At 37.9% G+C, this 16,473-nt stretch overlaps 1 protein-coding gene across 3 annotated transcripts in view; it reads right to left on the reverse strand.

The window, feature by feature from the left end:
• LOC145688380 (protein Hook homolog 3-like) overlaps positions 1 to 16,473 on the reverse strand; it is a 168,742-nt gene that overhangs the window by 31,287 nt on the left and 120,982 nt on the right. For all 3 annotated transcript variants that reach the window (XM_081762548.1, XM_081762549.1, XM_081762550.1), the window contains one exon: positions 5,861 to 6,072. In XM_081762548.1, coding sequence (XP_081618674.1) covers positions 5,861 to 6,072 — 212 coding nt within the window. The remainder of the gene's footprint in view (positions 1 to 5,860; positions 6,073 to 16,473) is intronic.

Here is a 16,473-nt window from a genome sequence, read left to right on the forward strand (position 1 = left end):
TCACTTGCAGGCGTAAATCCTGGCTGATTATCCTCCGCACAGTTGATTTGAATCTTCTAACACTCCTGGCAATGTCTCTTTGTGGTAGCGGATTCTCCTGGGTCACCAACTTCTGCACTTGTCGAACCAATCCATTGTACGTTTGGGACGGGGCTGTTGTTTTCGTGCCATTGCGCGCACACTCGCTTCCTCTAGCTGTGTATTTTTGTTGCGTTTGAGTTACATTTTTGTGAAACCCTTGGACGAACACTGTTTCACAATTGCACTGTAGCTGTATCCGATGTCGGAAAGAGCGGTGATGTACCCCTCCCAGAATGGGGTCACTTTTGGAGGCATTTTACACTCGGAGCACTTCACTTCCTGTTATCAAAGTTTCCACACAACTGGTTTCTAATTGTCTGTGAGATTCTTCGATGCGATGTGGTCTTATTTGCGATGTGGTCGATGTGGCCCTATGATCCGAAAGGCCCATGCACATAAGATATCTCTCTTCTCAATCGATGATGTGGCGGGGCCGTTGGGACCTTTGACATCCCAATATTCCTGTGAGCTATCAATTCAATCCATTGTTGTGGATATATTACATCAAACATCACTATGAATGTGTAAGCTTATAAAAGTCATAGTTATGTATGTATTACTCTATCTGTAAGTTTTTTTTATAGCATATATGTAATTATTTTGTAATTTTGACAACTGTATGCGTACTCAAGAATACTATCATTTGTATGCAAAACAGGCAAATAAATAAATAAATAAATAAAATAGACAAAAACTTTGCGTAAAGATAATCTATAACTTCCATATGCCACAATTTTTCCATGACCGAAGGTGGAAACCACTGAATACGGCTTCCATATTTATCAACAAAGCATATGTCAACAGTTGGGGCGCACTAACGTCGAATAATACTTTCACTACGTAACTTTGAATCTGTTCTTTCCTTGGGTACTGTTACAAGGGAAAGTGGCCTGTGCACACGTAATGCTCAGCAGAGCTGTCCACTAATATTACTATCCTCCCATAACCTACATATTTTACAAATGTTGGGCCCATCGGAAATATACCTTCTAGAGTTACAATCTTAATGACCAGCAGTGCAAATGACCTGTAGAAAAACATGGACACCTCGGAAAACAAAGAAAAATAAATAATGCTAGCGTATCACGAATGGAAGAAAAGTAACAAAGAAGAATTATAAGTACACAAACACCGAAGCATTCTGGGCAAAGTTGAACACTTAATTTGCCACTCAGAATATACTAACATACTGCTGGGGGGAAAAGTTGAAGAAAAAGAAAAAAAAGTGATAGATCAAATCGGAGAATTTGTATTATATCAGGAATGATCAGCGATATCAATAGATCGAACAACTAGCACTAAATGAACAGCAAATCTTATCTTTCCATGTTTGCCACTAGCCTTTAGCTGAGGAGAGGAGTTTTCACTAAAATAGAAGTTCAACTTATTAAAACTGTTTAGTTATTAGATCTAAGGCTTCTGTTTTCTTGTTTCTTTGTTCTTAAAATTAACCAAAATAGGTAACATAATTGAATTCCAGTGGAAGACTTGTCTACGACATTAACAAAAAGTTCTTAAATTAATTGCTTCTTGGGCCTTAGAACAGAACAATTCTTTTGACGGAGGAGAAAGATAAACTAGTGACCCAATCCGAAGTGTAGAGAATTTAGATATAGCTATGCTTATAAGTTAAAAATATGAAAACAGTTGCTAGACTAACAGCAGGATTTCTAGCACTTTGAAAACACTAAAAAAGTGTATACACAAATAAGAACAATTGTCTTTGTTAGAGAGTAGTTTGTGATAAAGTGAACAGCACAGTCACGTAATGAAAAATTCTTTTCTTCAATTGGTATTTAAAGCTACGCATAACATACTGTTCGCATTTCCAGAACGAAGTATAAAATTGTATATTATTCTTAAATATTATTCATTCATTCAACATTTTACCCTATTGTTGTGACACTTCTCATCTAGACAAGATATTTCTCAGAGAAACATTTTGGCATTATTGCTTAAATAACTGTGATACAAGCCAAGCATCGTATGGTTTACAAAACAGTCCTGTGTTCTCTTTCTCATTGGGAATCATTTATATTGAATAGAAACTAAACCTTCCTCACTATTCAGTAATTTGGGAATCAACGAAAATATATTGTGTTGGTGGGAATGAAATGTCCCTACAGATGCGTCACTTTGAAAGGTCAAAAAAATGTTAACTATAATACATGGTTAATCAAAATATTCGCCATCTGCAACCACATACTTTTGCCATCGCTCAACCAGCGATTTTATTCTGTAGAGAGAAAAGTCTGGAGTCTGCAATGAGAAGAGTTCCTCATCCGCACGGTGCACCGCCAATCATCAAAAAAGGTATTCCTTCCCAAGAAGTGAGCGAAATACAGAAAGAGGTAGTCAGGATAGATGCCGGGGAAATACGTTATGATGGATTTCATACTGCAACTCATGGAGATCTTGCACCGTCCTTTGCGCGAAAGCGATCTCGTGCAACATGAGGATGCCATGTCTGTTGATAATTGATGGATGCCTGCAGACAAATTTGCAGTGTATTTCATGGAGTTCAGCACTATAACGAACTGCACTGATGGTTTCACCTCGCCTGATACAGGCGTAATGGATCACTTGATCGTTTACGATTGTCGTAGCAAAGCCATATTTCTCCAAAAGTGGTAATCCGATGCAGAAAACTTTTCAATCATTCCTTACAGTCAGGAAACTCCATACTTCCAGACGGCATTTTGGACCGGTGTCAACTCATGTGGCACCCACGAGTCCAACTTTTTCACCTTACCGTTGCACAGAGCTACCGAACGACAAAGGTATCGTGTATGTCTAACTCGTCTATAATGGCACGGACACATTTGCAAGGGTCTTCTTCCACGGTGTTCCTGAGGAGCTCATCCGAACACGATGTTGATTGGTGCCCACAGCGCCTATTTTACAATGTTGTCACTGGAACGAAATTTGACAAACAAAAGGCAAATGGTGCATTCATTCGTCATTCCTGGCCCAAATGCACTGTTAGTGCTTTTTGCGGTTTGATGTTAAGTGCGTCTCAGATTGAATTCTTAAAGAAAAATTATTCGCAACTCTCCATGGTGCATTTCCACACAACCTTGTTCAACAACGCACTGTCTTCTGACTGTTTGGGTACTACGATTTGTTTGTTGCACGTGTACTGAGTTTGTGACGTTAGATCTGTGGTTTCAGTCCGTCCCTGTATTGTGTTGCTGAGGTGTTCCTACCAGACGTAAACGTGAATTCGTACAATCATAATAGTTTCAAAGGTTTATGTGTCTTTTCCTCATCCATTGGTGGATTCTCCTGTGCCCACGTAGGTATTCTTACACTTTCGAAAGTTAGAACTAAGGACGCTCGAACCATTCTCAGGTCAATCTCGGGAGTTAGTGGCCATTCTAGGAACATTAGGAGAGACAAAAAGACGTAACTGAAATGGCAATTAGCCTTTCCATTAATGAAAAGGTAGGTAATGAACAATTAAGTTCAGTAAGGTAATTATCGTCACTGACATCTTTTCCTGAGTTCATATCTCACCTTTCACTGGCAGAAACATTTATAAATACATGACTAAGTCTTCTTAATGACTATAAACTTCCTCTTTTAAGTAACAATAAACTTTTTCCCTTTAATTCTAAAAGCTATACTGAATTAGTAAGTCTGTATCACATTAAAGATATGAGGTACGCACATTTTCACCATAAGCTATGATATACTCAATGATAAAGGGCTTTCTGAACTACTCCGAGAACTATGCCTGCACAACACTACAATATGTTGACAATAAAGATTTCAAAAGTTATATAACACCTATTAGAAAATAAATGCATCTTGAACAATGTAACAGAAAGGAAAATGTTGAGATAAAAATCATAGTTACTTTATTGTTTTTAAATTTTGTTATACTGTTTATCCTAGCCTTCATTTCTAAATATTTTTCTACAAGATTTAGTTCTTTCTAAATTTTTAATTTAATTTTATTTTTTATTTTACTCCAAATATTCACTTAAACTTGAATATATCCACGATTATTTTACGATTATGACAAAAAAATCTAGGAGGATACTCAGAAATAACTTTTAAATCATATTTTTGTGCCTTTAAACGTAGATTATTAAATTTAAAATAATGGAACTGTAAAACTGGAATGCCTGAAACTGTCGTATTTTGAATATTTACATTGTAAAATACTATTACTAACTTACATCAAAACATAGGAGTATGTTTTATAAGGGAATTCTCAAATTTGTGTTTAATAAAAATACCGGTGTGACAGGGAAAGTATGAAAGAAACACTAGCAAACTATATGTTCACATGTACAGATGGTGATCAGAAAAATGGAAACACCTGAATGAAAAATGGAAACTTACCAGATTAATATGGTGTCGGGCCACCTTTCGCCTTCAGAACAGCCTTGATGCGACGTGGGATGGAGGCATAGAGGTCGTGAATGGTAACAAGTGGAATTTTACACCATTCCTCGTGCAGGGCATCGGCCAGTTCTGTGAGAGAGGATGGAGGTGGAAATCGTCGCCGGAGTCGTGTTTCCAAGACGGACCACAGATGTTCAATTATGTTGAGATCTGGGGATTGGGCGGGCCAGGGGAGGTGTTGAACTTCATCTCATTGTTCCTCAAACCACGCTGCAACAACCATCATCCTGTGTGAATGGGTGCATTATCATCCTGGAAGTTGGCGTCATTGTCCGGGAACAACATCCGGACCATAGGATGCAAGTGGTCTCCTAAAATTGCGACATAATCGTTGGCAGTGATTCGTCCGCTAAGTGTGACCACAGGACCCAATGAAAACCATGATATTGCGGCCCACAGCATCACCGAGCTGCCGCCATGTTTCACAGTTGGGCGGAGACACTGCAGATCATAAGCTTCTTTGGGCGTTCTCCACACATAAACACGGCCCGTGGTTGGGAATAGGGTGAAGGATGACTCATCCGACCATATCACACGTTTCCAGTCCTCAACGATCCAAGTTGCATGGTCGCGGCACCATTTGCGGCGTGCGAAAGCGTTATGGTCCCTGATGAGCGGTTTGGCCCGTGCAACACGACCCCGTAAGTTCATGTCATGTAATTCGCGGCGGACTGTGATTGTCGAAACAGGATGGGGGAGGTGCTGATTGAGTTCCTCCGTCACTTGCTCCGCAGTGGCACGACGGTTCTGCGTGACAATGCGCTTTCATACCCGGCGTGACCTGTCACTCATGATTTTCTTCCGCCCACTGTTCCGCTTCCCCGATGTGGTTTTCCCGTGTGTTGTGTAGGCCGTCATCACCTTCGACACTGTCCCACGCGACACACCTAACACAGTAGCCACTGCCGTCACACTCACTCCACATAACCGCGCACTAACAATTTGCCCTCTTTGAAAATCTGAAAGTCTCCCATTTTACACTACCTCCGTCTGCTGCAGCCACTGGACACTGCTGTTCCACTGCGCCTGACGTAGTATGGAGACCGACCTAACACACCACCACCAGCGGTCCGGCGCTGCAAGCGCCACGACACCACTGCCAACCCATACATCTGACGTGTTGCCAACTACAGGTGTTTCCATTTTTCTGATCACCATCTGTATCTAGGAAATTGATTTTTTTTCATCTCCTACAGGAAATTCGAAAAGAAAAAAAAAGTATTTGATATCATCTTACCTTTCGAAGACAACAATTTATTGTCAACAACACCATAAAGGGAAAGTGCCTAATACAATATAGACCAGTTGATGTATGTTGAGTCAATATGAGAAAAATCTAATATAGTACTATTTATTTCCAACTTACTATATTCCGCTAGAGAGGCGTCTTTCTCTTCGAGCTGAGAAGTCTTACGATCTCTTTCAGTCTGAAGCACTCCAACCTGGGTCTGAAGTTCAGCCAACCTTTGTCGTACACCTGAACCTTCAGTCTCCACCGTAGCGGCATTCCCTGATCCTAGTCGCTCCTGTAATTCCTCCACCTGGCTTTCCAGCTCTAGTATTCTTTGGTTTGCTAACCTTTAGAACGACACATGAATACGAAATATAAGAATGCCATATAATCGGAACATTCGAACAGTTCGATTAAATAATAATGATACCAGACAAAAAAATTAGTCATCCTCTAGAAAACTTACGTAATACGGGGTAACATCACCTCTGGTTTTGATTCTCTTTTAAACGACTCCACGAAGTGTTGCAGGCGTGTCACATTGATATGAATACACTCGTTCACTAGTATATTGCGTAGTTCCAGCGAAGTACGGAGATGCTCATTTCTGCATTTCAACCGAAGCTCCAAATATTTTCACTGATTTTAAATTGGATTAGAGTCTGGGGACCTGGAATGCCACATCAAGTGTGATAGGGTGCCTGAATGCTCCTCAAACCATGTACACATGCTTTGAGCTTTGTTAACAGGACAGCTGTCACCTAGGAAAATGCAAGTATCCACTGTATATTAATCTTGAACATCTTGAAGAAATGGTAACACCCGATCACTGAGGATGTCCAAATAAACATACTGATTCATGTTCACATTCACACTGATCCCTGTATGAGAGGTACAAAGTCATGGTACGAAAAACACCTACACCGAAAACCACCTCCAACTTGAATATCATCATCTATACACTGCGGTTAAATGCTTCATTAGGCTTTCAGTACATTTAACACCTTGCACCATTGAAATACAAACAAAAACGCGACTCATCGGACTACTTCCTACTTTCAAAACCGCTGCACTCCAGTGTATGTTCTTAAACTCACTGAAAACATGCAGCTACACACCGCAATGGTAGGTGCCCCTTACTCGACTCGAAATGTGCATTACAGGAAGTTGTCATCGAAAATTGGTTGAAATGGACATATATTTACGAAGTGCAACAATTTGTGTCAGGTTTGAAAAACATCTTCCTTCACCTGGCACGAAACTCGCTGGAGATTCCTATGGGTTATTTTTTCAACAACAGCTCTGACACCATTTTGCATTCATATGGCGTTAGACTAATCCTTGTAGTCAAGTTGGAATGTCTGATTTGATCACCAACAAATCAGACAGCTTCGTTTACTGACTGTGTGCCCAGGGGCACGCCCAATCACAGTGACCTCTTTTTGCCATTCTGTCACATCTTTGTTCTGACTTATCTTGATGACTGTTTCCATACGATCAAATTGTACACTCATGTCCAAAATGATTGTCGCATATCTATAACTGTCTTCTTGTAAGAATATAATTTGATAATGATTTTCCATGGTACTTTTAATACTGATACTATGTGTATAATCGGGAAATGTATATTTGTGGTAAATTTCATAGGTAAAGAATTATAAATACGAAAATTAGAATGAGTAAAACAAAATGTTGCTAAATGGAGAAGAAAGTTCTATTTTCGTTTTATTGTTCTTATTTACTGCTCTTTTGACATGGAATTTGCCACATACATGTCTTTGCTGATTATACACATAACAATATTATAAGAAATACCGGGCGAATTCGTTATCAAATTATATTCCTATAACAACACATTTATAGACATGCGACATAATTTTGGACATGAGTGTACATGACTCCAGTTAACTGCAATGGTCATGCATTAGCAGTTACAAATCATTAAGTCACGTGTTACCAGTAGAACGTCATGATTAGTTTTAGAGGATTTAATATACCGGTATATATTAACATATATATATATATATATATATATATATATATATATATATATATATATATATATATATAAACAGTGTAATAGGTAAAGTGTATTAGTACACCACAATAACGGAACGGGCAGTATAGTGGGATTATAGTTATAGTGTATTGCCTGTTACATGGAGACTATTACTTAAATGATTTATGACATTTTATTTAGATGTGACAGATAGTAGAATAAAAGAGATTTAATAAAAAATAAGAAGAATGCATAATGTGATTAATTAATATTTAGAATAAAAGAAATAATTACGGATAGGTTAAATACACAAATAAAACACGAAAAGAAAGAAGCATACAATTACTATAAAACGTGTAAATTGTTAATAGATAATTTTAACCTGTTATACAATACTTTTTTTTTTTTTTAATACTTAATGTCCTGACGACAGATACTTAGAAACTTTATGTTGAAGTTTTGAACGAAACGAAGTGAATCCCAAATGGTGGAAGTCGAATAACTTTTGTTCTCTTCTTCCAATATGTTGCTTTCCCTATCTAATAAAGTGCTTAGCAAAAGTATTTACAGTATAGGTTTAGTGTTGTATGATAATGTTTTCACTCTGCTACTAAGTAACCTCACCTATCACATTAATAGACGCAATCATTGAGGCAATCGTTGTGCCCAATATATTTCTAATTTTCTCTGTAAAAATTCTTTATTCCCAACCTCTTCCACACTATCTGATGAAAAGATCTCCAAAGAAAGATCTGAAAAGATCTACAGGATTTCGTTGCATTGTGTTGTATTATTATGCTTTCTTCTGGTTTTCATGTTTTCTGGGAAGTAACTTATTATATACATAGTGCGACTGGGAGAGTTCATTAATAGTCGGAGAGAGTAAAATGTAGATTAACGGTTAGTTTGATACAAGTGTATCCAACATTACCAGTTTCATCTTCGTAATTTCAGAGATAATGGTGGAAGTGCAAAGCTGGTGAAAGTCTATCAAGAAAAATGGAAGAAGAAATCATAAACGCAACTTCAAGCAACTAAATGTATGGACGCTTCTGTAAAAAGAGATTGAAGGAATATTGTGTGCAATTGGTGATATGGTAGGCAGTGTAGAAAATAGCTGGGAAAAACTTAAACAGATTCTACTGGATACACTCCACAACAACATTAGCAGGATGGAAAGAGCACCAAGAAAACCATGGGTAACTGAAGCGATGCGCTTAAGAAGAGTGGAAGGAAGAAGGGCAGAAACCACGGAAATCAAAGAATTCAAAAGGCTGAATAATGAGTTAAGGAAAGACGGACACAGTTAAACAGAAGTACATGAAACAGATATGTGCAGAAATAATGGAACTTCAGTGACGCGGCATATATGGTCTTATGTACCAGAAAGCACAAGAATTAGAGGGAAAGCTAACAAAAGTATACGCATGTTTGGAATCGAAGATCAAGCAAGTCATGCAGTCACTGGCCGTCAAAGAATCCTTAGAATCTGGGAGGAATACACAAAGCATCTCTATGAACAAGAAGAACCGTGCCAAAGATATTGAGATCAAAGCGGAGGAAGAGGTGCATGATGGCAAAAAAAGACCCAGTATTTGAAAAGTGAAGTAAAAATGAAATGAAATCTTTGAGTTTTACGTCCCACGGTTATGCCGGTTAGGCTAAAGGAGACGGTGATGATGAGTAATGAATGAAATGGTGGAATGAAGAAAGTGGGAGGAAACGGGAGAACCCCGAGAAAACCCACGCACACGATGTTTGTCCACCACAAAGTTCACTTGGCGGGGGCTGGGATCGAACCCGGGACCCCAAGCACCGAAAAGTGAAGTAGTACAAGCGATCAAAGATATGTGAAGGAAACCGCTGGAGACGGCGACATACAGCAGATTTGCTTAAGAGATTAGGAGACAATGCAATGAACGTACTGACTCCACTTATTAAGAAGATCTACCAGAGTGGAGATTGGCCAAAGAATTTTCTTGATGTTTCAATGGCTGCATTGCCCAAGAAAAAGCCAGCAAAGGAGTGTAGTAATTACAGAGTTAGACTTAATTCCCACCCTGGAAAGATTATTGCGTCCATACTGAACAGAGGCTGGAAAGTAAGATAAAAGAGATGCTAGAAAAGGATCAATTTGGATTCCAGAGAGGAAGAGGCACCAGATATGCTATTGAGTTGGTGAGAATTATATCAACAAGTTCTTGTCATAAAGGAAGAGTTGTTTATGTACTACATCGACTGGCAAAAAACTTTCGACCGGACCAATTTAAACAAACTTCTGAAGATACTTAAAGAAATCGGGGTCAACTGGAGAGACCGACAACTCATTCGCAACCAGTATATAGGACAACGAGTCAAGTTGCGCTTGAATGGAGGAGAAACCAATAGTGTGGAAACCGGAAGAGGAGTCTGACAAGGATGTAATATGCCACCCGAATTGTTCAAAATTTACAGTAAATGTTTAATGAAGGGTGCATTAATGGGAAACACAGAGAGTTCAAGATTGGAGGAGAGGTCACTAACAAGGTCAGGTATACGGATGATATGGTTATTATAGCTAGAACCGAAGAAGGACTACAGAAGATGATGGACAAAATAGTTGACAGTGGGAAACAATATGGAATGGAAATCAATGTCGAAAAATCGAAAATCATGAGAAACGCACCATTACCGGTCAGAGTAGAACAGAACATGAAGAGGTAGGTCATTTCAAATATCTGGAAAGTATTTTCACGAGAGACGCTTATTGCACCAAAGAGGTATTCAACAAGAAAAGATCGCTTAATATTGGACTAAGGGAGAAGCTGGTAAAGTGCTCTATATATGTAGTATTGGACTGTATGGTTCAGAGACTTGTACATTACGAAACTTAAAGAAATATTTAAAAGCTTCAAAATTGGTGTTGGAGAAAAATGGAGAAGATAAAATGAACGGAGCGAGTAACAAACGAAGATGCTTTAAAAGGGATAGAATAAAACATGACGCTTTTAGGAAAGCTAGTAGGATTGGATGTATCTTGCGAAGAAATTTTCTTCTTCATACCGCAAAAGAGGGATAGATGAAAGGAAAGCGAGGAATAGGAAGAAGAACTCAACTGATCGATGATTATTCAATTTTAAACGTCCTTCGATTTTGTCCTTCTGCTTATAAAGACGAATGATTAAGGCAAGTGAATGATGATGGAAAATATGGTGGAATGAGATTGTAAGAGGAAACGGGAAAACCTATGGATGATGATGTCCACCACAAACTTATTTGGACGGGGATCGAACCAGAGACTTTACGTATCAAAGGTAAGCGCTCTAGCATTGAGCCACCGTGCGCCCGATGGGTAATTTGAAAAACAGAAGAAATTATTGGGAGTTAAAAGAGAGAGCTGAAAATCAAGAAATATGGAAGAAACATTTCCAGCCTCGATCCTAAGGAAAGAATAGAAAGAAAAAAAAAAACAAAAAACAAAGAAAACTAATTAGTCTCAGGACCTGCCAACAGGCAGAATAATTAATAATAATGTGGTACTCCAGTCAGTAGACAAAACATTTGAATCCCCTTTTAACTCCCTTCGCATATATTTAAAAAAAAAAATCCTTTCTTATTCATTATTCTAGTAACAAGGAGTTTTCTGTCCAAATCTCACGTTTCTAGATAATATGTATTAATATGTCCTGAACTTTCAGTGAATCACTTTCACTCTTCCATTTAATCGTACATATTACCCCTTTCCTTGCCCCTTCAGAAGCGGAATTTACGAGAACGCTGAAATACGTGATTCCCTTAGTTTTAATTAAGAGTTCATATCACGAATTTTACACTTCTAGCTTAAGCTAATCCTTACACTAAGTATTTTCTGAACAAATAATGGGAAAGAAATTGTCTCCCTTATCCTCTTTATCTGCAGAATTTTCGCAGAAGCTGAAATACGTATTTATTTATTTTTATTTACCGATTTTCATTTCTCCAACTTAAACATATATTCACAATGGCCACTTTCTCAATAAATAAATAAATAAATAAATAAATAAATGGAAATCTGGATATTGCAGTAATGATCACCTTTGCCCCTGAGGAGCATATTTTCCACAAAATTTTCCAAAATGCTGAAATTCCACCCGAGGTTCCCCCTTAGAAGCAAAATTTTCAAAAACATTGAAACATATATTCCCTTATTTCTATTTAAGAGTTTATAAACCTAATTTCACATCTCCAACTTAAGCGAATCCCTCACATTTGGCACCTTGTGGATAAATAAAGGGAAATTTAAATATTATTAAAATAGCCCCTTCCTTTTCTTTTCTTTAGGAGTGAATTTTCGTAAACGCTGAAACCGTATTCCTTTACTTTTAATGAAGAGTTTATCCGCCGAGGTTCATTTCTCTAACGCTAGGGATTCATGAAATACACTATTCTTAGAGGAAATTTTAACCTTACCTTAGAATGAGTATTTCTAAAAATTCTTCCTTATCCCTTATAGTGACAAAGAAGTATTTTCGCCAAATTTCATGTTTCTACTTTTAGTTGTATCGCCTGGACGATGATTAGTCACCCATTTCTAGTCTTTTATATAATCATAAAGTAAAGGTCACCTCCATTTTGTACAGGCCTAGGAGATCCAAGTGATGTGTGGAGGTAAGACTCTACACTGCACATATACGAGGTGATATGCTCCAACCGCCTTACTTCCCCAGGTTTCTCCACGTAATTATTTTACAGATGCGGCTGGGTGAATCCCTAAATCATATTGGAAGGAGGGTTGAACGAGAAATATTTCCACCTTCCACCAAGAATCGAACCCAGGACGCCAGGTTAGTAGGTTGACATTTTATCGACTACGCTACCGTGGTTCTTTAAATATATGCTGTTTCAAATGTCAGTTATCATAACAATCTGTTATAACTTTCAAACCAAGAGGCACAGAGCACTATAGTTATGCAAAATGTACCACTCAAGTCACTTGTTATTAGTAAACTTCAACGTGTGCTCCTTTAGTTGCTCTTAAGTGTCAAAATAATTTTTACCTCTATTCAAACACGGTGCAAAAATGTGAACTCAGTGCGTACTGTGTCAATAATACACCTACAATATGCAGCAACATCCTCAACAGAAGTCCAGTGAACAGTTCTTAATGTATTTCGTGAGGAAAAAGTTGGAGTGACATCATGATATTAAGTGAGGGAAGAACTTGTCAGGTATGACCTATCCCTCTCCCAGTGAAGTTACCTATTCAGAATATTGTGAAACCAATGTGAAAGCGCCTTATCATGCTGAACAATAGTATAAAATGAAATCTTTCAGTTTAACGTCCCATGATTATGCCCATTAGGCTAAGGAAGGCGACGATTACGGCAAGTGAATGATGATGGAACTGGTGGAATGATAATGTGGGAAGAAACAGGAGTACCCGAGAAAACCCACGGACACAATGTTGCCCACTAGAAACTTACTTGGCCGGGGTTCGAACCAGGGACCCACGCACCAGAGGTAAGCGCTCTGCCTCCCTGCCCCTTGCTGAAAAATAAGGAATTGCTGCAACGCCTCCACATCTGGAAGAAAGTGTCGTTTTAGTGTGTTACTAAAATTTCCCTGTAATGCTGTCCTCACTGAAGAAAAATGGCATTCTCCGAACACAGTATACACTATCCCACACCACACACTTACCTTAGGAATACCACGAAAGTGTTCACGAGTTTATAGTACATAGTCTGAACATTATATTTACCGAATTTGATGCATTTACTATCAGTAGTTTTCTGTCCAATAGTTCAGTAGCTAAAGTTTAATTGTAACCACATTAGGCTTCTACAGTGCACAGTATAGCCACCAAAGCTGATTATCTCATGGGATCTTAGACAAACTCTTCCTAAGCACTGAAACAGTTGTTCCATTGTCTAACTAGGCGTTGAATTTCCACCATTTTTTTTTTTTTTTTTTTTTTTTTTTTTTTTTTTTTTCCCTGTTGTGGTACGGTAATCTTCACATCATCACTGTGGGATACCTGATCCCTACGAGGTTTTCTAAAGGTCTGAAAACGTAAAAATTATAAGGCAACAGGTTCGAGCTATAAGATGAGTAGTTCATTATATCCTACTTCAATCATGCCAACAAGTCCCTGACCTTGTAGACAACATGCGAGGATTATCATGTAACATGACCATTACCACGGCGCTTGTTTTTGATTAGGTCTCGAGTTGTTGCAGTAGCAATCTGCGTTGATGGTTTTGTCTCCGTCTTCGAGTTACAACAATAATGGCCCACGAGAACCGAAGAACGCAGTAAGTTTAACTTTTGTTGTAGATGTTTGGGATTTTAATTTCTTCGAATGCGGCAACAAAGAGTGCTTCCTTTTCCACTGTATGTTAGACGATTTTCCATTTGTTTCAAAGTAATCATACTAGGCTTCGGGCATTAATTGGGGGCACACATTGTGACATGGGAATTTCTTCACTATCGCATGAGCGATGACATGTCGGATTGAATCGAGAGGGATTGAGAGTTTGATTGCTTCCTCCATATCAAACGTACATCATCTGTTGCAACCACACTTGCATGGCTTGAACGGGGCTTGTCTGTTGTTTTCTGACGTCCTCGACAATAGTCATGGAGACGCAGTCTTTGCTATACAGAGCTCCACATTCAGAACTCGATCATCACTTACTAATCGCTTCTGGAAAAACTTTTGATGGTGGTATTCAAGATTACGGTTATCCTTTGATTTTATATTATATATATATATATATATATATATATAATGTCTCCTCCCCTCCTCCTCCCCTAAGTTCTACTGTCAAAGTGATATGATAAAAAACACCCCAGGTCTGAACTTTATCCATGTTGAAAATTTGATTAAGATCGGTAATGTGGTTAAAGCGTGATGAAGTAACATAGACGGTCACTTTTATTTTTATTCTTTCTACATATATATCTCCCCCTCCCACTCCCCTAGGTTGCAACGTAAAAGTGAAATAACGACAACATGCCAGGCCCGAACCTTATCTATGTTGAAAGTTTAATCGAGATTGTTAGGGTGGTTCAAGAGTTATTAAGTTTTATTTATTTTTATAGATTTCTCCCCTTCCGTAAGTTCTACAGTTCAAGTGATATGATAAAAACCACCTCATATCTGAACCTTATCTATGTTGAAAATTTGGTTAAGATCGGTCGGGGGGTTTAAACGTGATGAAGTCACAAAGGCAGTCACTTTTATTTTTACTTTTTTGACATATATCCTCCCTTCCCCTTCATTGCACTGTAAAAGTGAAATGAAAAACATCCCAGGCCTGAGCCATATCTAGGTTGAAATTTGATCGAGAACGGTCGGGTGGTTCAAGATTATTAAGCTTTATTCGTTTTCATATATATTTCCCCTCCTCCTCTCCCCCCTCCTAAGATCTACTGTCAAAATGAAATGATAAAAAAAACTTCCCAGGTTTGAATTTCATATATGTTGAAAATATGATTGAGATGAATTGGGTGGTTCAAAAGTAATTAAATCACGAACATAGTCACTTTTTATTTTTATATTTATTGATTTTTGTATATCTCCCCCTCCACCTCCTCCCCTACGTTGCTCCGTCAAAGTGAAATGATAAAAATCATTCCAGTCCCGAACCTCATCTACATTGAAAATTTGATCAAGATTGGTCGCGTGGTTCAAGAGATTAACAGTCACGAACATAGTCACTTTCAATTTTATAATATAGATAAAAATTGAAAAATATAACACTTCAATTAATAAAAAAAATAAACAAATAAATAAATACCCGCTACGCGATTCTTTTATACCAACTATGAATTCAGTGACACCAATTATTTTGTACGTCCTTTGTATTCCTGCCTTATTTTCTCTTTTCCCTAACTCATCCCGTATTCTGTTTCCGTATCATATTTTGTTTTTGATTTAATAATTTTATTTGTTTCTTTATTATCTGTGTTACATTCTAGGCTCTCTTATTTTTATCCATTTATAGTTTTTGGCTACTTCCTCGTTTTTATTTCAGTTTGAAATTAATTATTGTGTGCTGTTTTAACACTAATCCTTTTCTTATATATGTATTTTTTATTTGCTTTACGTTTCTTTATCTACTTTTGTTTCTCATTGTTCATTTTGTTCATTTAGTCATTCTAAATCTTGCATTACCCTGTATATCTTGCATTACCCTTACGCTGCAACAAAAATCTGGATTTCCATTGCTGTTTAAATATTCCTACTGACTCACGAAGATCCAATCCATAGGATCCATTTTTTCTGTCCTTACTCATCCCACCATCTATCATTTGTATCAATTCGGCTTACAGAATTAACTCTATAAACCCACGCATCTCTTCCTAAATCCCTTTTTAACGAAATCTAGTCTTTTATAAAAATACTAGATCCTTCCGTAATCCCCTATAGCTAATTTACAACGGCTATATTTGTTAAATTCTCATCTCTTCCTACAACTCCATAATAAATACCTACCTAATCTGACTTAGAACCCTTGTCCTTGGTCACGATATTCCATTACTTTTATCCCCTGTCTCTGCTTTTGTTTACCCCTCCCCAAAGCTTTCTGGACCATTCAATCGACCCAAATCTAACCGAAAATACATGACAGAAAATCCAATCGCCGCAAACTACCGAGGCCCTAATCTCTGTCACCCACACAACACAAACTTTAAACTAGTTCTCAAGTTTCCTCACGCCCACTCATTCCGACCAAAGAGAAAGTTCCATCAATGGTTTACCTTTCTCCCCTTTCTATGCATTCAATCT

The sequence above is a fragment of the Thermobia domestica genome, chromosome 6, assembly GCF_964235325.1.
Source record: "Thermobia domestica chromosome 6, izTheDome1.hap1.1, whole genome shotgun sequence".
NCBI lineage: Eukaryota > Metazoa > Arthropoda > Insecta > Zygentoma > Lepismatidae > Thermobia > Thermobia domestica.